Source organism: Callorhinchus milii, unplaced genomic scaffold, assembly GCF_018977255.1.
Source record: "Callorhinchus milii isolate IMCB2004 unplaced genomic scaffold, IMCB_Cmil_1.0 Scaffold1, whole genome shotgun sequence".
Classification (NCBI taxonomy): Eukaryota; Metazoa; Chordata; class Chondrichthyes; order Chimaeriformes; family Callorhinchidae; genus Callorhinchus; species Callorhinchus milii.
The window spans coordinates 125605627-125628489 of NW_024704742.1; the positions used below are offsets into that span (position 1 = coordinate 125605627).

The following is a 22863-nucleotide window of genomic DNA, read 5'->3' on the forward strand; positions in this document are numbered from 1 at the left end:
ACCAACAACATACAGTTAATTCACTTCACAGTATATTCCGTGAAGCACTTTGCAATATCTCAGCATCGTGATAAGGTGCTATATCAAATGCAAGGATTATTATTATATTATTATAATACGGTTAAATAATAATAATGATGTGTTATAATTTTTTCTTGTTATTTTGTATTATACTTCCTTAGAAAGTCTCCATTTCTTACAATTCACTTCTCTCCAATCTACAATCATCAACTGTGAGAACAGTTTTCAATTTTCTTTCCACTCTGCACTAGCTGAGACGTAAATTAATAAATCCAGCAAAGTGACTTGTTTCTCCTGGCATCACAAGTTAAACCGCTCAGATGCAGTCAGAAATTCATCTCAAAGAGGAAATTTTAGCAATCAATAACAACAATTTGCATTTAGATAATACCTCTCATGCAGTGTGCTTGACAGTGGTGGAGCATGATGCTGAGGGGGAGGTAAATTTTAATTTATCCAATTTGAATTTAATTGTCATTGGATCCTGAAATAACACACTTCCCTTGTGGACTCGATATTTACACAACAAAATATCCATAAACTATGGCTGACTTCCATGTTATCAGGTTACTGCCACGTCACTTCCTGCACATAGTGCCCACACAGTAATTGCAATAATAGTGGCTGGCAACTGTGGCCTTGTTAAAAGGCGGGTTAGGATTTTATGTACCCCAACTAGTAGGTTACAAAGGACCTTACTCAGGGTGGAAAAGCTTTTGTGCTTTCATTCCCTTGGAATTGTGTTTTACACTGAGCACGCCTTTCCCAGAGAAACTGTGTTTTGTTTAGATCAGCTCTTCAAAGTTTTAAGTTTTAATAAATGCTCTGTTGGTTTGTATATCAATAAAGCAACAAACAAACTCATAGTGTGACCTAATACTAAGACAATTGCTGCTCTTGAAGCTTAATTTCGAGTGATAACAAGGCCCCATAAATATCCTTTATTCTGAGTTTCTGAGACGCGTGTTCAAAGAGATTACACTTAAAATAAAGAACAGCCCTCTTTTTCAATCACTCTGAGATCTGCTTCTTTCTTCATTTTTGTTGAATGCCTTTAATCATATTATCATGACGAGGAGTGAGAGAGACACTCACTCAAAACAAATAGATCAGAGGCTCTCTCCATCACTGAGACATGCAGCAAAGGATTCACGGTCTTTGCAAACAGACAAAGTCAGTGAGTCTCATGAAACCCGATGGGCCTGTGGGATCATGGCAGTTTCGTGAATGTCTTGCTGATTCAGTGATGCGAGATAAATTGTAGCAGGATTTACCTTCAGTCTATTCCTTAAAACAAAGACTTGGCTCTTTCCAAAACTATCACAATTTTGGCAGGACCAAAAAAGGCCATTTGATCCAGACCAAATTATTTTTTAAAAATCTTATGATAACCTATATGTCATACATCTCAATCAATTTATTTGCCAAATACATATCTGTAACACACTTGAATGCGCTGACACTTCTACACTGTAATTTCTATTATTTTATGATACTCTGCCAAAGGCAAATAAAAAAAATTAATTTCCACTTGAATCTGCTGACACAATTTGCCCGCAACAGCTCCTAGTGTTTTCAATAGTCCCTGTCCCCTTGTAAAGCTGCTGGTTAAATTAAACATATTATTACGGTTCAGATTATTTATGACCTTTAGAATCTTGAATACTTCAATATGATCTCTCCTGAGTCTTCCCTTAGTTTCTTGACCTTATATTCATGACCAACAATCCTCAGTTCTCAATGACGGTCTTGACCAATCCCACAACTGGAATGACAGCTGGAATTAGACTCCTGAGTTATAAGGAGAAGCTACGAAATTTGGAAATTCAACAAAGGGACAAGTAAGATCTTATTGAGGCACTCCATATCCTAAAGGGCAAAGAAGAAATGAATCCTCATGACATGGTTGCCAAATCTAGAACAAGAACCCAAGCTGAGAAGTGGGAAGAGAAACAGACAATTCAGAAGTAATTATTTTACACGGAGCATGATGAATACGTGGCAAAGACAGTGTAGAAGTAGAAGTACATTGTGTCACTATGTTCAAGAGGCAATTAATTGCCTCTTGAACATAGTGACACAATGTACTTCTACAATGATACTGTTTGGGCAAACAATTCAATTGAGAGACTGAGATTATTTGTAATAATGATGCTTGCACTTGATATGGAGTAGAAGTGTTTCAAAATGGTTCACATGCAATTGCTGTAAAGTGTAGTGACTGTGTTTTTGTAGGTATATTAGTTATTCTTTGTTTTTTGAACTTTGGCAGATAAAATATTAAGGTCTTTTCTACTTCTATACATTCCTATGTTCCTCTGTATCCAGCAATTCTGCTTGATTCCAATCTTACAACATTCAGAACCTTCACAATAATTGGTTATTCGGCTTCCTATCAAGTAGCTTATTATAAGAAAATTATACTCAACTGAGTTTTTAAACAACGCTTGGAGAATATCTGCCGTCGAAATCTATTTGTTTCCTCTCCATCCATGGCACGCTACACCACATCCTCATGTTAACACTGTTCCCAATGTCATGTCATGATCAACCAAACCAAGAGGAAACTCAGCCAAGATGAGCAGAAATTATTCCAGTTCTAGCTCCACTGACAGCTGCCCAGTTATTACATCTTGCTCCATGCAGGACAGAGTCCGAGAACTGATCAAGTCACTGACCTGGCTCAAGTAGGCATGTGACATAATAATAATCCTTGGTTTGATATAGCGCCTTATCACCTCTTTGAGATGTCTCAAAGCGCTTCACAGAATATACTGTGAAGTGAATTGACGGTTTATTTTGTGGGCTGAGACCTTCTGACTAGGAGCCAAATACTTCAACTGTTTGAAATACCGTCTGTCAGTTTCCTTAAGAAAATCAGTAAGATTTTAATTAATTCATAAAATAGTTTTAGCGATTATTATTTGTTTAAATATTAAGGCACATTAACTATTTGAATTGTATAAACATATTAATATCCATTCAATCTGCTCTGCATTTTGTAAGTGCTTTAATGTATTAGTATACACATTTATTAATCAATATTAATGTATTCATTCATTTATTTCATATTGATGACAGTAAATTGGCTCCAAAACAATAGCTAGTTCTCCTGACCATAATTATATTCTATTGTGAGCAATATCACAGATATATGATTTGGGGGAGAGGGGGATGGGAGAATATCCTACTTCATGTAGCAAGTCTGTTGCTGTGGGCTAAATATTCTACCCCATTTGGTTGATAAGACGGCTCAATTGATAACATTCTCACCTCTGAATAAGAAGGCTGTGGGATCAAGCCCCATGTTGGTATTTTGAACTCACACTCTAGGCTGACAGTACTAGGGGTGTGCTGCATTGTTCGAGGTTCTGACATTTTAGACAATATGTTAACAGATGTCCCATCTGTCTGCTCAGGTGGATGTTAAAGATCGCATGGAACAACTCAAAAAATTGGTCATTCACTTCATAACAATTTGTTTGGGACATTGCTGTGCTCAAATTAACTGCCATGTTCACCCACAAAATATTGAGTCACTGCTCTTGTAAAGAGTTTTGAGACCTGAATCAAAAGGATTACTGTATTATTATTTTGATTATTAGCATTGGAAAATATTTCCCTATGCGGTTATTTTAATCAATTAGAGCACAAGCACATTTGTAAAAGTTACCAAATAAAGCAGCACTTAAATCACAACAAGGAACTTGCTACGTGGAGAGCGTGAAAAAAAGCGGAAAGGCAACTTCCATTCAAGGCACTTGTAATAGACATGCTGCTTACTGGAATACAGCGTAAAAGCAAGTAAATGGACTTGAGGTACAGATCAGCCTTGATCTTATAGAATGGCGGAACAGCGCGAAGGGCTGAATGGCTTACTCCTGCTTCTATGTTTCTACTGCAAATGGCTTCAATACTGCTAAAAAGATACTGAAGTAAATAACAGCAAACAAATGAAACGTGATATGCCATGGAGGAAATAACAAGAAACAAAGCTATAATCTAATGCCGAGGTTCAAATGATTGTTCTAAACTGCTTGACCTTCAATCTTGACATTTGCAACATCAGCTTAACCCCTTGATTCACTTACAGTTCAGTAATTCAATCCCAGGAAACCATTATTCTCTATTTGCTGCATATTAGTGCGTTTCTCAAATATTTATTCATGTGCTTATTCACTAATAATTTAGTTTGGCACAAATAAGAACATGAGAATTTTTAGAACAAGAAAAGGTCATGAGGTTCAAATGAGGTTCTTTCTGATACTTCTCAACCTGCCTGCCTTCTCACCGCAATGCCCTGAATCTATTTACTTCCTAGTAACACATGGGAAGTGGGAGAGGATGGTAGATTTAGCACATTGTGGGCAATGTGCAGGGTTAATGGGATTTCCAATACATCACGCACATCAACAGAGGCAACAAAGTGCTTAACCAGCCTCAGAACTACCCCATCCCTCACCACCACCTCACTTGCACCCCATGCGATTCTGGAAAAAAACAATAATAGTAATAATAATCCTTACATTCGGTATAGAGCCATGTCTGAAGGCCATCCCAAAGCACTTCACAGGATATTCCTGTAAAGTGCAGTAAATGCTCATTTTATGGACAAATGCAGCAACTACAAAGTCATGAAATGAATGACCAATTTTATTGGGTGATTGTTAGCCAAGAACATTGTTAGCCATGGACATGCTTAAAATATACTACCTCTATAGCAAAAATGGCTCTTGTAGCAATTCAACTTCCCGGGTGGATTTAAACACAATATGCTGGTCATGAGGTGACAGCGCGATTAATGAATGAGCAGATCTTTCAATGATTCAGCGGATGCCCCTGACTACATAAATAAATGAATACGTTAGTGCAACCTTCAGCCAAACAAGGTTGAAGTTACAAGGAAGCAAATTTGGAAACATAAACCAATAAAGTACTAAGTTCAAGCACAAAGGAATGGAGGGGGTTAAATTCTGTCACAATGTTAGTGGAGTTAATGATGTTAATTTGAAGAGTCAACTAAACTAATAAGCCTGAAAATCCTAGTGAAATTCCATGGATTTTCTGTGGCATACAATTTTTTAAAAAAATTTAATTGGCCCTCATTAATGAGTGGGGTTCAAACCACTAAGTTTGTTTTGTAAACTCTGTCATTTGACATTGCTTTAAAGACTAGTGCTGATTTACGGTTGGTTCATGTTGGCATAAACATATGATTCTACTACAGAAGGGGTCAACATGATGGAGTAGACAGCAGGTAGGATAGGGTTTACAGATTCTTATAGGTGAAATTTCATAGCCATGATTATCATCTCTATCAAGACTAAGGTAATTTCTCTCTGCAGTGAGCTACAGCTCCTTATCTGGTCTTCCACTGAAGTTTGCATTGACAGATTGTCTACCCGCACTCAAGGTCTTGAGAATCGCCCTAGGCTCCCACTCCCAGCTCAGGTGACAAGTCAGAACGTCAAACACCTTGGGACGTCCTCCCGATGTGAAAGCCGCTACATAAATGCAAACTTGTATGGTATTTGTATTTGTAAAGTCAAATACAAGTATGTCCAAAATTGACATTAACATAAAAAAGCCACCTGTGATGTAAACTGAACGCTGAAACCTCCAGTTTATTCTCTAACTGACTTAGAAGCCTTAAATAACTTTTCAGTATTTAATTCATGAATACAGCATAGTAAGTATGTTTTAAAAATGTTTAACATTTATAGTTCGATGAAATGTATTGTTTTTACTTGATGCTTGTTAGGAGCAAGATATGACACCGTTTAAAGCTGGAGACATTATGATGCACAAGAGGTTCTCGCTTTTATTGTTGTATACTCTTGTGCCCTTATCAATTTTTCCTTATTCAGTTTATTGCTGTCTGCCAACAGCATTAGTAATGAGCGGTCTAGCTGGGAAAACTGTCAGGTTGGCTCATTGGGCAACTCTCTTACCTCTGGGTCAGAATGTTGCAAGGGTCAAGCCTTATGTCAGAACGTGAGCTCATTGTCTAAGATGATATTCTAGTGCAGTGCTGGGCACTGTCAGAGGTGCTGTCCTCCACTTGAGCCGTTAAACCTCGATCTTGTCATTTTGTTCTCAGTCTGATGTTAAAGATCACATATTCAAAAAGAGAAGGAGTTTGCCCTTGTGCCCCGACCTCCAGATTATTTGATTGTTCACCTCATGCCTGTTTATAGGACCTAACTGGCACAAATGGCTGCTGTGTTTATTTGCAAAAACAGTCACTACACTTGACAGTAATTACCACTTTGAAATGTTTTGATGTGAAAAGGTGCTGCACCGTATAAGCATCGATGCACCTATTTCAGAAAAATAAGATTTCAATCCATGAAGTACTGTGTATTCTTCAAGTGATGAAGAGTTTGCTGCATTTCACTACTGTATCCATGGGTTAAATACACACATTTCGTAACACATTCCCTGTTACCACATCCAGGAACATATCATGAAGCTCCACGAATTGTGGTGGCTCAATAATGATTCCCTACCCAACCTCTCTCCCTCCACAGAGGTACAGTCCAAGGGAATCCCAGTGCAGCAGAGGATGAATTGGTTTCTGCATTAAATTGGTTTCCTCTTACGTTGGATTCAAATGCTGTTTGCAGCACCGCAGATCGCAGTGGGCTCAGGACCTCAACTGTTCAGGGTGCCATTGCACAACAGTTCCTGAACTGGATGAAGCTGGCCAAACTCAAGGAAGCTGAGTGGGAAGGAGCCAGTCAGAGTGGCATTAATTAGCATAAGGAACACATTATGAAACACTGCAAATTCCCCCCTTATATATTCTTACCTAAGAAGTTTATCTTGTTGAAAATCCAGAAACTGCATTGAGTGCTGTGATTTAACCCCTGCAAAGTTACTGCAATTGCTGTAGAACTCACTGAACATGACGGCTGTTAATAGGCATGTGTTTCAATGAAGGATGGCACCTCCAACAATGTAGCATTGCTCCAGCATTAAATTGGAATGTCAGTAGATTTCACGTGGATGTTAAAGTCCTGTATACCATCTGAGGAGTAGAGTGTTATCTCATTGTCCTGGACTGTATGCCTGCATTGTCTAAATTTACCAATTATAATAAATTTAGTCATTCACCTCATTGACATTACTGGTACAGATTGGCTACTCCATGTAACAACAGTCACTACACTTCAAAGTTAGTCATTACATACAGCAGTTTGAGATGAACTGTTTTGATAGGGCATGTTATCAAATGCAAGTATAATTTATTTTAAATTCTTTCCAATGTTCCAATTATTTCCCTGAAAACAGTTTTGTGTACCACACAGGTGATTGATTATATTGCATTCCAACTTCTAAAATATATTTTTTCCTTTGAAAACCTGACTAAATAGATAAACTCAAAGTAAAAGAATTTTGAAACCAATATCAAATAACATAACGATTGGCATTCCCACCGTCTCCAGCCCCAGTAAAGTTAAATCCCAAAGAATAGCACAAGCTATTAAAAATAAAATAATAATATAATAATAATCCTTGCATTTGATATAGCGCTTTTTACATTTTCTAGAGGTCTCAAAGTGCTTCACAGAATAAGAAGAATAATAATCCTTGCATTTGATATAGTGCTTTTCACGTCTTCTAGACGTCTCAAAGCACTTCACAGAATATACTGTAAAGTGAACTGATTGTATATTTGTGGGCGAATTGCGGCAGCCAATTGCGCACAGCAGTGTTCCACAAACAGTCGAGGATTGAAGTGACCAATTTATTATTGTTTTTTTTCTTGAGGGGTTATTATCAGGCGTGTGGAGTAAGGAAACTTGCCCAAGGTTTCATCCGGCTGGGAATCGAACCGAGGTCTCTCACTTGCGAGGCAAGTGCTCTAACCGATGAGCTACTGGACAATGTAGAATACATTGTAAAGTGAATTGACTATATATTTGTGGGCGAAACGCAGCAGCCAATTGCCCACAACAGTGTCCCACAAACAGTCATTGATTGAAGTGATCAATATATTATTGTTTTTTGAAGGGTTATTGTTAGGAGTAAGGAAACTTGCCCAAGTTTTCGCCCTACTGGGAATCAAACTTAGGTCTCTCACTTGAGAGGCGAGTGCTCTAACAACTGAGCTGCAGGACTCCACAAACAGCAGACCATATTGGGAAGTTGTGCATCTGGCTGGCTCAGTTAGGAGCACTTCTGCTCTGAATCAAAAGGTTGTGGGTTCAAACTCATATAGGCTGATGCCCGAATGGGGAGTGTTGCACTGTTGGAGATGCAGTCCTATGGATGAGTCATAAAACCAAGGTCATGTCTGCCTAATCAGGTGGAAATTAAAGATCCTATTGGCACTATTTGATAAGAAAAGGATATTTTTCCCACTGCCTTGGCCAACAATCCCCAAAATAAAATTGGTCATTCACTTCATGGCTACATATTACAGTCTATCCTATGAAGTGCTTTGAGATGTTCTCCTGACATAAAGCTGCTATATCAAATGAAGGATTTTTGAAATTAACTTCTGGCATATAATTGTACTATAGCATTAACTGCAATTCAGTTATTAGATCAGCTGACTCATGGGATATTAATCATATTCCACACGTCATCTATATTTTACTTGATAAGCTTATACTGTTTTTTGTTTCCTGTATAAATGTAATTGATCTATAAAAGTGTGCTGTTAATATTGTTCTGTATGAGGTTTAGCTAACCTTTGGTTGTGTGCTTTTAAATATTGTATTAGATTTAGTTAGTTTGAATGAATATGTAGATGGTTTACTGTTAAGTCTTGCATCAGGTTTACTTAGTTTGAATGAATATGCAGGTCATGTCTTATTAAATATTGTATTAGGTTCAGTAGTTTTCGAGTAAATAGGAGGTAATATACTGTTAATATTATATCAAGTTTGAGCAAATGCATTGTTTCTCTGAATATTGCGCGCTCAACCACCTAGACAAGATTTAATTCCTTGTCCACAGATTAGCTGATGTCAGCTGGACTGACAATCACAACTGGAGGGCTGCCGGTGGGCCCATGGCCTGTACGCCATCAGAAGAGTTAGCCTTTTCAGAATAGGGACAGGGAATATTAGCTACAAAATACGTTATTGCACTGTAACTTCTGATGAGCAGTTGGCACTTGGAGTGAAGAAAAGAGCTGTCACCAAACAGAGCACTCAGCAAATTAAAGTAAATCACAAGGAATTCTTCCACTTCTGGGAATTGCCTCTTGTGCTGCTGAAGTGTTCAGGTCAATAAAAAGATAGAAAGATAAAAGCGAGGAAGGCTGTCCTAGTTTGGAAGAAGGTAAGAGCCTGGGAAAACTCATTTTGACGATACCGTGTCCACCTATACAATGACATTTTGCAATTTCATTAATCAATCGACTGATTTTCCTATCACAATATGAATTTACTTTAAATAATCTAAAGAAGGGATTTTTTGCTGGTTTCCTGGCCAACAATAGCCTACATAAAATTAATCATTCACTTGATCACCTGGTTTTGTGACATTGTTGTATACAAATTGGCTGCTGCATTCGCCAACAAATATACAGTCACTACACTTTACTGTAAATCCTGTTAAGCACTTTGAGACATTTTGAGGACATGATCAAATGTCTGGATGGTTATTATTTGTATTTAATTTTATTACAGCATGGACAGGCAATGAAAATAAGACCATTTTAAACGCCAACATTCAAAAATCTGCACGGTTTAACATACAGCACCAATGTTGCTAGAGGTAATGAATATTCACCAATATTCACTCCTTAACAATAATAACAGCAACAATAAATTGCATTCACATAGTGCCTTTCACATCAATAGTACATGAAAGGCACTCAAACTGTTGGACATTAAATAGTTAACTCTAAGCACAGATGTTCATCTTCTGTGAACTGGAAAGAGATTCGAGTTTTGTGAGGATAAAAGCATTGATTTAATCCAGTTTTAAACTGGCTGTGACACCGCAGCTCATCCAGTGCTGGCCACTTCACTTAGGATCAAAGCTATAAAAGAGTTTCATGTGAAAGAACACCACTTTCAATTCTTTATTAACCTCAAAAAGTACGTTGCAAAATGCGCCTCATCAAGTGTCCTTTCGGCCAACTTTCCCCTCCCACACCCATCGGTTCCCCCCGCTCAGTTTGGGTGCCCAGCTGGCATTGTCAAGCTCTTTGCGATGTACTTCTGACATAAAAGGCACTTTATAAACGTCAGTTATAAATTGTATTCACCACAATTCCTTTGAAAATTAGGGCCAAACTTTGAAAGCTGCCCCGATAGCCAAAATCGGCATTTGTGTGGAGTTAAAAGGAGACAGACTTAATTCAACCAGGCCCCGGAAAGCAGGACTCAAATACCACCTCCAGACATTACAATATCAAATGCATTTTGAAATGCTACAAACTGTATTTCTTTGACAGTCAAGAAGAAAGTGTAGGAATGATAGGACATTCAATGATTACTGATTCTGAATCTACTTGGAAAAGTGCCTGTTCACATTCAAACTCTGGACAACAGCCGTACTTTCATTGGAAGCTTCAAGCCTCAGTAAAATAGCACTTAAGAGTGCTTAATAAACCGTATTAACACAAATTTGTGCAAACATTTCTTCATTGAGGTGTATTAGATTTAATTTTCATAATAGTTTGGTAAAATATTACCTCCTATTAGGCGTGTGACAAATTATAAGGTATGCTTTAAATGATCGGTGTATGATTTGACACGCTCCCTTTCACTTTCATTGTTAGCTTCTTCCAGTCTTCCTTTGAGAACTGAATAAATGCAAACAGGAGGGAAACATTGAAATAGAACACCAAGATCAAAAAGGTAACACAAAAAATTCTGGAAATTCAGAGCAGACCAGGGAGCATGATGAAGGCTCCAATTGAAAAGATAATCTCTCTGTCTCAGATTCTAAGAATAATAAATAATCCTTGCATTTCATATAGGGTGTTTCAAGTTATTGAAATGTCTCAAAGTGCTTCACAGGATTTTCTGTAGAGTGACTGTGCATTGGCACATGCAGAAAGCAATTTGGGTCTATAAATGTCCCACAAACAGCTGAGAAGTGAATGACCAATTTAGCTGGAAGATTATTTGTCAGGATACCGAGAAAAAAAACTTTTATTTTCAAAAAGTGTCATTGGATTTTTAACGTCATCTGAACAGCAGATTTGAACTCATCTGAAGGAAGGCATCTCTGATAATGCAGCTATCCCCAACACTGCACTCTGGAGTGTTCACCTTGACTATGAGCTCAAAGTCTTGATGTGGGGCTTGAACCCACAAACTTCTAATGTAGAAGTGAGAGAGCTATCAAATGAGACATTACTGACACAAATGAGCTGTTGTGGTTTTCCAGCATTTTTTGTGATTAAAGTTTTACAAATTTAATTTGCACAACACACTTTCTGCTTGATCAGATTTCCTAACAACTGCTGGTAAGTAAATATTCTGTACTTTCAAAACCCTCAAATTCACTCAATCTTAATTTGATCAGCAAATGCTATACTTACTGTACTCACCAGTGATCAATAAATAGTTATTATGAATATGGAAAGTGGGTGGTCAATGTACTATCCTACAGACGATCAATAATGGATGTTTCTACAGAAAATGGGTTTTTACTAGCCTACCCGGTAATCAACTTGTTCAGCAATTTGGTATAAACCAAAATAGAGCACGTTTGCAAGCACAGGGAGCTGGCTATGTGTGCCAGAGGGAAACAAAAGAGAGTATCTTGTGAGATGTAAAAATCCTGCTTTAACTCACAGTGTCATGTGCCTTGATGCTAGTGGCCACTGCATTGCTGCAGGCTGCCGAAACCCTCATACACACCTTCATTACATCAAGGCTCAACTATGCAAACTCACTGCTTGTCGGCCTCCCCAACTCCTCCCTCCACAGGCTGCAGATCATCCAGAACTCTGCAGCCCGTGTCCTATCCCGCACTAGGCTCTGCGACCTTATCAACCCCATCCTGTAGCTCAATGGTTAGAGCACTCCCCTGGCGAGCGAGAGACCTGGGTTTGATTCCCGGTAGGGTGAAATCCTGAGCGAGTTTCCTTACTCGACACACCTGATAATAATCCCTTCAAGAAAGAATAATAATAATAATTTGGTCACTCAATCCATGACTATTTGTGGGACACTGCTGTGTGCAATTGACTGCTGCGTTTCGCCCACAAAATATATAGTCAATTAACTTTACAGTGTATTCTGTGAAACGCTTTGAGATGTCTAGAAGATGTGAAAAGCTCTATATCAAATGCAAGGATAATTATTATTATTATTATTATTATCCTTGCCCAACTCCACTGGCTTTCCATCACAAAGAGGATACAGTTCAAATCCTGGTTCTCACCTTCAAAGCCCTCCACGGTCTGGCTCCCCCCTACCTCTCTGACCTCCTAAGCCCCTACCACCCTATTCGCTCCCTCCGCTCAGCGGGCTCCGGCTTGCTTCACATCCCCCGCCTTGCTCGCCCCACTATCGGCGGGCGGGCCTTCCGCCACTCTGCATCCATCCTCTGAAACTCCATCCCGCAGTCCCTCCATCTCACCCCCTCCCTCGCCACCTTCAATTTTGTTGTTGTTGCATTGGAAGTTGACCAGGGTGAAGGTTTCAAGGTTTAATTGGGGAGAAATAACTTGGGGGGAATAACTGGGAATAATATGGGGGAATAACTTTAGGAATAAGTGAGGGAAATATCTGGAGGTATCTATGGCTATCTGTGTTTTGAAGCTAAAAATGAGAGGGTGCAGCTTTTTTTTACCATACAAATAGTGATATTTGTAGAAAAACAATGAAATAGCCTGGTCTAGCAATGCTGTCAATCAAGCAAATATAGCAAATTTCTGGAAATCATTCTTAAATGTGTGAAATTCTAATAAGGAAACTGGGGTATAACACTAGAATGGAGCACATTAATCACCATTATGTGCCTTTCGCAGATAAACTACTGGGATCTTAATGATAGGACAAAGAGTCAAGTCAGAATATAAATGATGTAATTTTGTTGTTTTGTAAATAAGAGCCTAAAAGTACACCAGTTATACCTGAGAAAAAAAAGCCATATTTAACTGAGAGAAACAACCAAAGATTTTTTCTCCTGCTTGAGGAATTGGACCTGATAGAGGTTTACAGAATTATAAGCAGTTTTGACAGGGCAAATAGGAATAAGTTATTTCCACTAGGTAGATGATTCAGGGACTAGGGTTTATAAGATAGACACAAGAAGAGCGAATGGAGAACTTAGGACAATTTTTGTCACTCACGAGTTGCTGGGATGTGGAATGCACTATGAAGTTAAGTGATAGAGGCAGAATTCATTGTGGGTTTCAAGAAGGAAGTACAGTTATATGAAGGGCAGAGGGTTGAAGGAGTATGGGTAAGGCAGGGCATGGTAGTAGGACTGAACATACACCTTGTAATGAGAGCAGGTGTAGACTCGATGGGGCAAATGGCCTCCTTTTGTACTGTAAATTTCTATGATTCTATGAATCGGCAACAAGAAAACATCAATTGAAGATTAACATTAGGACTATGGAATGGAGGGAGTGCAGAGTGGAGGGGTGGAAGGGTGGATTAGCAGAGGTGGAGGCAACTCAGCAAATCCACTTGATCAATACATTATAGAAGACATTAGTGGCTATTTAACCCAAATTAATGACATTGTTTAAAACGGAGTTAAGTAAACACTGAAGAATAGGGGCATGGGGAGAGAGGAAGGAAATGGAATTATACTCCAGTGGGAAAGACCTTTGGTGTGCCAGTGTCTTGGGATGTCCTCCCGACATGAAAGGTGCTATACAAATGTAATTTTGTTGTTTCTGTTATTGGTTGAATTGCGTACGTCTGAGAATTTCTTTGATTCTACAGTAATTGCAGCACACGTGAGGGAAGAATATTTGCCAACCTATACATTCCTGTATTTTATTGCCATTTACTTATAAGTTCGCGTCATGTTAGGCTATGGTAATTAACTTGAACATCTTTTGGGTCCATCAATTTGTTTTGAAATCATTGAAAGAATCCTGTGTCAACGTAATTTACATCAAGCAGAATAACACTGGCAGAGATGGCTGAACAGGCTGAATTGCTTTCTTCGGTTGCTATAAGCAGCATTATTCAGTTTAGAAAAATAGCAACAGAAGTAGGCCACTTGACTCATTGGACTTGTTCCGTCAGTATGTCTATAGACCCTCTCTTTAATTCCATTTCCTTTTTATAAATCCCTTAATAACCTTACTAAGTATCTATCTTTCTCACATCCTACTGCCTCAATTTAATTTGCATCTAACGCCTTCTGTTCTAGATTCTCTCTTTTTTTGGCAATGATACAATTACAGATGGCCAAAATAACTCACAGGGATGAGAGATTCCCATCAATATTTGACACCACTCCCACAGCTGTGACACTGGAACACAACCTAGGAAATAGCACTGCTATTTACCTGCATGCAATCCTTAGAATCATGGGATGCTTATAGCATACATGGCAGCAATTCAGTCCTTCCTGGGGTTTGAACCCACAACCTTCTGTTCCAAAGGCAATTGCCACCAGCTGAGCCAAGCTGTTGTCCCTGTTTTCAACCTAATCGCTGCTTCCTGTCCTTCAGCTATCTTTCTGTTTGTGCTGCCACATTCCTTTTCAATATTGTGGGTATGAAATCCAAAGCTTGTTAAGACTGTTTTATCTTTTAGGTTAAGATTCATGGAAAATTCTTAAATGCAGTCTTAATTTAGAAGTAGGTTTTCCACCACTATTAGTGGCTTCCAAATTAAGATTGGAGAATTTTTGACAATTCTGCATAATCTTAAATTTAAAGACCAAACAGCCTTAAAAGCTAAAACGACAACAACAACAAGTTGCATTTGTATAGCCCCTTTCACGTTGGGTGGACGTCCCAAGACTAGGTGGAATACAAAACCTCATTTGCCATATTATTTGCTACAATCTCCATATGCTGGCTCCTTACCAAACGTTTTTTAAAAAGTCATATGTATAACATTCACTGCATTCTCTTTATTTATACATTCTGTTATTTCCTAAAAGAAATATTAAATTAGTTAACCGCCTAAATGGTTTATGCAAAATCACTAAAAGATATGACAATAGGACAGAATGAGAAACTGAATTAATTTCTGTTAGCATTTGCTGTCAAAAATCCTGCACCAGCTGTAAATGATTCTCTAGGAATGGAAACACAGAGGCTGTTTTGAAAAAGGAAATTTGGGATTGCAACAGACAACTTGCTCCTCAGTGGACTAAAACTGAGCAATCTCTACACCGTAGTGAGGAACGTCCATTACTCTATATTGTGACAGGTAGCAGTTCAAGACCAACATTCCCATCTATCACCCATTTGTGTTGTAAGCAGTGATCATGCAATCTATTTGTTTACTCTCCAAGCAGCACTGACAATTTGTCTGCCAGAACTCTTCTGAATGAGGCACCAGAATATTGTTACTATTAATTCTCCTCCTCTTAGTTACAAGGAAACACATCAATAATTGGTTCACTGAACTGATGATATGCTCTGAGATGTCCTACATGAAAGATGCCAAATAACTGCAAGTTGTTATTGTTGTAGGCTGAAGACTGGAAGATCAGGGCTATGGTAGAGTTTATCCATCTTTAAACCTAATCTGAGTCTTTATAGCTAATGAAGATGGTTGATTGCAAAGCTGAACAAGATATGTTACAGGAGGATTTGAACACACTTGGGAATCGGGCAGATCAGTGGCAGATGAAATTCAATGTGGAGAAATATAAAGTACTTCACATGGGGACAAAAAATTCTGGAAGGGACTATTATTTGAACAGAAGGAAAATAATATGTATGGAGTGTTGATTCTTTCAAACACCGATTAGATAGTTTTCTTTTAGGAAATAACATTATGGGATATAGTATATAGATAGTTTGGGACATATGTGCATGCGACCGGCAGGAAGGTGGAAGGCAAACAAGATGGACCTTGGGTCTTTTTTTGTCTAGCATTTCTTATGTTCTTATGTTCTATATTCATCATGCAATTCACCCACAATAAAGGATGGGGAAATGCACTTTCCGATGTGATAATTATCACCTGGGGTGATGATTTATGTGTGGAAATATAGAAAAAAGAACTTGTAGCTTTATCGTGACTTATAACGTCAAACGTCCCAAAGCAATTCACAATTCACAGGTAATTATTATCAAGGGTGGTGACTGTTTTTATATGCCAGCTACTTGCTCTAGTAAAAAGTTGAATTAATGTGGGATGATGTACACCAGGACACTGGGAGAGACTCCTTTCTCATTTTGAATATTTGACTGGCGAGAGCTCACTAAGGAATGTCTTCAGTGAAAAATGATGCAATTCAGCAACTGAGTTTGTACAGAGGTATGCCTGCTGAGGATAAGATATTCAGAACACACAAAGGCTTATGATTCTCTTAAACTCTTATGATAATTATCTTATTCTCACATTAAGAATCAACTACCGTAGCATTTCTTATTGTGAGAACTGTCTTATTAATTCCCTCTACCTGCCTCTTTCATTGTTTTGTCTGAGTTACGGATTTAGAACAAGCAACTAAGCTTCAAGCACATCAGCCCATACCTCTCCGTGCATAATTGTGCTCCACACTGATTCTCTCAGACTCTGGCCATGCATTCGTCACTGTTCTTTAAAAAAACTCTTAAAACAGGTTTTCTTGTACCATTGGTCTAAACTAGCTGGATGTAGAACAGCCAATATTCAAAGCCGATGCACAGCAACATCCTATTCTATGGGTCAGTCTGGCTCAGTTTGTAGCACTCACACCTTTTAGTCAGAAACTTGTGAAATCAGGCCCCATTGGAACACTGAGCTCATATAGTCTAGGCTGGGAGAACGCTGCAATGTCAGAGATGCCTTCATTTGATTGTGACGTGAAACCAAGGTCCTATCTGCCTGTTTAGATGTACATTGGAGTCCTGTAGCTCAGTGATTAGAGCACTCGCTTTGCAAGCGAGAGACCTGAGTTCAATTCCAGGCAGGGTGAAACCTTGGGCAAGTTTCCTTACTCCACACGCCTAATAATAATCCCTCCAATAATAAGTTGGTCATTTTCAATCTATGACTGTTTGTGGGACACTGCTGTGCGCAATTGGCTGCCGCGTTCGCCCACAAATATACAGTCAATTCACTTTACAGTGTGTTCTGTGAAGCGCTTTGGGACATCCTCCCGACGTGAAAAGCGCTATATCAAATGCAAGGATTATTATTATTATTATTATTATTGAAGATCTTGCACGTTTTAAAAAGAGAAAGGAGTTTTTCCCAGTGCCTTGGCCAACAGTACTCCAGGTAAAATTGATTGTTGTTTGTGGGACATTGCTGTGCAAATTGACTACCAGGTTCTCCTGCAAACACAAAGTCACTTCACTTTACATTAAAATCTTGTGAAGCCCTCTGAGACATCTCGATGATTTGACCCTTGCATTTATTGTTAGATATTGCGCTGAAAAGTCTCAGTACAAGTGTCAAGTGTAGCGACTGTATTTGTAGGCAAACGCACACAGCAACATTCCACAAGCCAGTCACCAAGTAACTGTTTCCCAATTATATTGTGTGTAATATTTGCCCAAGGACAAGGACCACACAAACACATGTTACAGCTCAAATACAGTAAGTTGTGGATATTGTGCTGATGTACAGTTCTGAAAGAATTACAGTAGAAAAATAATTCATGTAACATCAAAGATAACTAAATGCAAATAATAATAATCCTTGTATATAATATAGCATCTTTCACATCAGGAGGACATCTCAAAGCTCTTCACAGGAATCACTGTAAAATGTAGTAACTGTGTATTTTGTAGTCAAACGTGGCAGGCAGTTTGTGCACAGCAATGTCCCACAGAGAACCACAAAATGTGAAACGTGAGATATTGAGTACAAAATGGGATATGTGACGTGATAATTATCATATGATGTTAGCACACTTTAGGAAACTCTGCCCCTGTTAATGTTTGAGTGAACAGTGGGGAGATTCAGATCCAGTGAGTCTCCACATGTTGACTCAAACATTAACAGGGGCAGCTCAACTTTAAAAGTATGACTCAAAGGCTGTTGTGGCTTTAGGGGTTGATCAACTATTTTGACCATAGTTGGTCAAAATAGTTGAACAACCCCTAAAGCCACCCACAACAGCCTTTGAGTTAGAACCATGCTTAAAATGGCACTGAAAGGTGGTGCTAGGGTGAGCTCAGTTGTAATTTACTGCCATAATACAAGAGATTTTCCATAGGTGGTTATTGGCAATGAGTATAATCAACACAAGTTAGTGCAGTCAGCAGCAGGCATTGTGGCAAAAACTGGCCTTCCCAGCAGGCATTGGCGGTGGCATTTTGCCTGACAAGGAGAAAGAGAAGCAAAAATAGAAGCAATAAAACGAGCAGAGTAACACAGGGCAGAGACAAGAGCATTGTTCAATCATGCTTCAAATGTCCCTACGCATAACGTTTGTTTTGGCTTTGATAAAATTCATCATGACGCTTTGATGCAAGCACAAAGAAGCTCAAAAGTCAGCATCTTTATGCATTTTTCAGTGGTATGTATGATGATGAATTACAGTCACTCTGCTCAGCAATAAACATGTCAGATGCACTGATATCACCAAAGCCTAGCATTGTTGCATCCTGTTCTAAAAATAATAGGGTAAAGTTATCACGAACGATATCATTGCTGATGGTTACTATGGAGATCATATTTAATGAAATTTTATTTCTGTTTAATATAATTTCTTGATTAACTTTCTCAACAGCGACGACAAGTTTCTTATTTAAATTTGATTACTTTGCTGCAATTTACAATTCTGTTCCTATTGAGAGACACTAATGTATCTCAAAGATGTCAAATATAACTCACAGGTCTTGTAAGCTTCGCTTTGAAAAGAGCAGAACAAAATAGATGTTGAAATAAGCCAAGAATATTCTCAGTAGTGTCCTCCATAATGAAAGCAGGTGGCTTTGAGAACACAGTTTCCTGGCCAGCTCTAAGCTAATTTAATGTACCTGAGGGATACTGCCCCAGGTCCGTAGATCTCTCTCACAGCTGCCAGATCAGCTTCCAGTTGCAAGTGCTTGTGAAGCTCACCATCAAAGTTTCCCTGAAACCAAAAATACAAGTTACAATTTAAATATGCACTAAAAACAGGGGAAATGTACCTGTGTGAGAAAAGAAAAGGGAATTTCTCCCTGCGTCCTGGCCAACAATCCCCCAGATAAGATTCAATCATTCACTTCTCGGCTGTTTGTGGGATAGACATTATTGTGCTCAAATTGGCTGCCGTGTTCGACTACAAAACACACATTCACTAAGTTTTGTAGAAAATCTTGTGAGGGAGCACATCCCCATCACTGCTTTGGAGTGTCGCTTTAGATTTTACCAAGTCCCTACATAGGGCTTGAACCCACAACCGTCTGACTCAGAGGTGAGAGTGCTCAAAGGCAAGACTCCTACCAACTGAGCCAGGCTGACAGATTAATCTTTTTCCCTTGATGTGTTTATTCAAATTGAGGTCCTATCTGCCCATCAGATGGACATTATGTAGTCCATTTAATAATCCCACTTTATTCGATAAGAGAAAAGTTTCCCCCAGATAAAAGTGGTTATTAATCTCTTGGATGTTTGTGGGATGTGGGCTGTGCCCAAATTGACTGCCTCATTTGCAGACAAAATACACAATTAGCTCACTTTACAGTATATCCTTTGATGAATTTTGAGACGTCCTCCCATAAAAGATCCTATATCAAATGCAACAATTATTTTTACTGTTGCACAAAAGTGAATAACATTTCATTGGAATTTGGCTCATTGGAAAAGGCTATGTTTAACTTGCAGGAAATTTGTTTCCTAGTCGCTGTTAGAGAAAACGTTCTGCTTCAATTGAGGAATTATATTGATCTGATTGTGAGTGGCATGCTAGCAGGCTCCCTGCTCAAGGATGCTGAGCACATGTCAGTACTTTAATAGATGGAAAGAAGGTATTGGATATTAGACACCATCACGCTCCCTGCTTCAGTGTCTAAACAGAGTGAGAAGTTCTGAATGAATTCCACACCACTGCAGTGAAGCTTTGAGCACATTGCGTCCTTATTATCATTTATAAAGATTCCATACTTAATATTAAAATAATTTCCATATCTGCGTGCTGGATCTTCAAGCTTTGCTGGTGTTTTGTAGCTTTAATGTTTTGATTGAAGCTGGGCTGAATATTAAATAGAAATGTGTAAATGGATTCTTAATGCATCTGTGGATTTACTGTTGTATCTGATTACTGCCACCGCTGAAAAGATTTAAAGGCACACATGGTTACTGACCGTGTCTCTCACTGAAAGGGATGTTTACGTCCCATTGCTTTGTCCCTGCCATGGGATCTCTTGAACATGTCTGGGTGTCTCATGGCGGATTTATGTTGTGAGGTTCTGCAAAACCACTTAGGTTTAAAGCCTCTCTGCAATCTCTTGAACTGCTGGATCCATCCATATGCAGCACTGGTACCATGCGGTGAATTTAACAGATTTGATGTATCACAATACGAAATATGTTATTTTATATGTTTTAAGCGATAATTAAAGACCAAGTGTTGAATTCAGACTTAACTTTGAAGCCAGTTTACTGTCATCTCTTAAAAGAATTTACAGAAAGCCAGCTTTAAAATTAAGGATATACAGTATTTAAGAATTTACCAAATTCTGGACTCTCTAATAAATATAGTGTTAATAATAATAATATTTTTTACATTTTGCTAAAAAAAAACAAGATCCAGGTGGAATTTCTCCTTCAGAGTATTTGTAACACAAGTAAATGGGGTTACTTGATATAATGACATAATGAGCTGGCGTGGTTGTTGGTGGTGGTGATTCAACAATAATAATCCTTGCGTCTGATATTGAGCTTTCATATTGGGAGGACATCTCGAAACACAAGATCCACTGTAAAGTGAAGTGACTATGGGTCTTGTGGATAAATGCAGCATTGCTCTATTTATCTAAGTAAGAATATGGACTGATGCTTTACTGGAACTCTGCTTACCTGACCCACATAATAGAACTCTTCTGAGTCATTGTCTCCTTCTGAATCTTCCTCTATCGTGCTGTTATGTCTTGATTCCTAGATTAAAGAAACAAAGCCAAAAGCAATGTCAGAAAAACAGTGTATAAAAAAAGTAGAGTTAATAATAATCCTTATATTTGATACAGCACCTTTAATGTCAGGAGATCGTCTCAAAGTGCTTCACAGGATATAATGTAAAGTGTTAGAACTGCGTATTTATACCACAAACATGGAATTGTACAAAAGAAGATCACATGATCAAAATTTGGTCTGGATGAAGAAGGCCCTTCGGCCCATCTGATCTCATCACTCCAGAACACCAACCCCACCATCCCCCATCACTACATCAAGCTACTTTTTAAATGAGTCGAGTGTCCTGGCCTCTTCCACCTATCTTGGCAACTTGTTGATTACCCTCAGATAAAGAAAGACTTCCTGGTATTTGTCTGTCCTGAAGAATGAAAATATATCAAAGCACCTTTGGGGGGGGGGGGGGGGGGTTGGTAGATTCTCCCCCTTCCCTGAAATTATTATTTCAGACGGAAAGTGCAGATTAAATCCAATCCACAACTCTCTTGCTCACCAGTACCACACAGTCATTGTGATCACTGTGGAACTGTCCTGTGACTCTGACAGTCACATCACATCGTGGAGTCCTGTAGCTCAGTGGCTAGAGCACTCACCTCGCAAGCGAGGGACCTGGGTTCAATTCCCAGCATGGCAAAATATTGGGCAAGTTTCCTCCACACGCCTCTCTTTACCTAGCAGTAAGTAGGAACCCAGTTGTTAGTCGATTGGTGGATCGCTTTTCCAAGGTAATAACTCCTTCAAAAAAAAATAATAATAAATTGGTCACTTCGATCCACAGCTGTTTCTGGCACACTGCTGTGCGCAATTGGCTGCTGCGTTTCGCCCACAAAATATACAGTCAATTCACTGTACATTATATTTTGTGAAGAGCTTTGAGATGTCTCGAAGAAGGGATAAGGCGCTATATGAAATGCAAGGATTATTATTATCCTCTGGCTGAAGGAGGTTGCAAAGAGGAAGCATGTCTCAAAGCATAAAGTGTAGGGATCATGTATTTTGTAGGTTAACAAGGCAGATAATTTGTGCACAGCAATGTCACACATCAATCAGCTAAGAAGTGAATGACCGATTTATCTGGGGGATTGTTGGCCAGGACACCAGGAGACAGTCACTCTAATAGTACAATAGTACAATGGGAATCTTTAACATTCAACTGAATACGTACCAATAAGATTCAGATTTAATATCTCATCCGAAGCACAGCACCCCAAACAATAAGAGGCTTCCCTCCCCAACTCCAGCTCTGCACTGGAGTGTCAGCCCAGACTGTGAGCTATTTTAATAAAAATTGTGAAGTTAAGGGATATAGAAAAAAGGTGAGGAATAGCAATAGAAGGATAAAAAGCTGATATGAACCAATAAAAGGGTGGAGCGGGCTTGATGGCTGAATAGCCTTTGTCAGGGTCTGTATTAACAAAATTATATTATTGGGTTTATCAATAATAATTAGCTTCATAACAGGTAACAATAACCCAATGCAAACCACAACAATTTTACATTTACATTTCACGACAGGAGGACATCTCAAAATGACTCCTTCTGGTGCCAGGAGATACATCATACCAATGGTTGAGAACCCTTGTCGGGGAGGAAATCCCACAGGTCAACGTGATGCCCTTGCAGCTACCAGAAGCAGTAAGCATTGTGACTCGCAATCATTGTAAGC

At 38.8% G+C, this 22863-nt stretch overlaps 1 protein-coding gene across 3 annotated transcripts in view; it reads right to left on the minus strand.

Annotated features, from left to right (window-relative positions):
* The window catches only part of parp8 (poly (ADP-ribose) polymerase family, member 8), a 169832-nt gene that overhangs the window by 66840 nt on the left and 80129 nt on the right, over window positions 1-22863 (minus strand). For all 3 annotated transcript variants that reach the window (XM_007892207.2, XM_042335361.1, XM_042335349.1), the window contains 2 exons: window positions 21087-21164; window positions 19064-19158 (listed from right to left, as the gene is read on the minus strand). In XM_007892207.2, the coding sequence (XP_007890398.1) occupies window positions 19064-19158; window positions 21087-21164 (173 nt within the window). The remainder of the gene's footprint in view (window positions 1-19063; window positions 19159-21086; window positions 21165-22863) is intronic.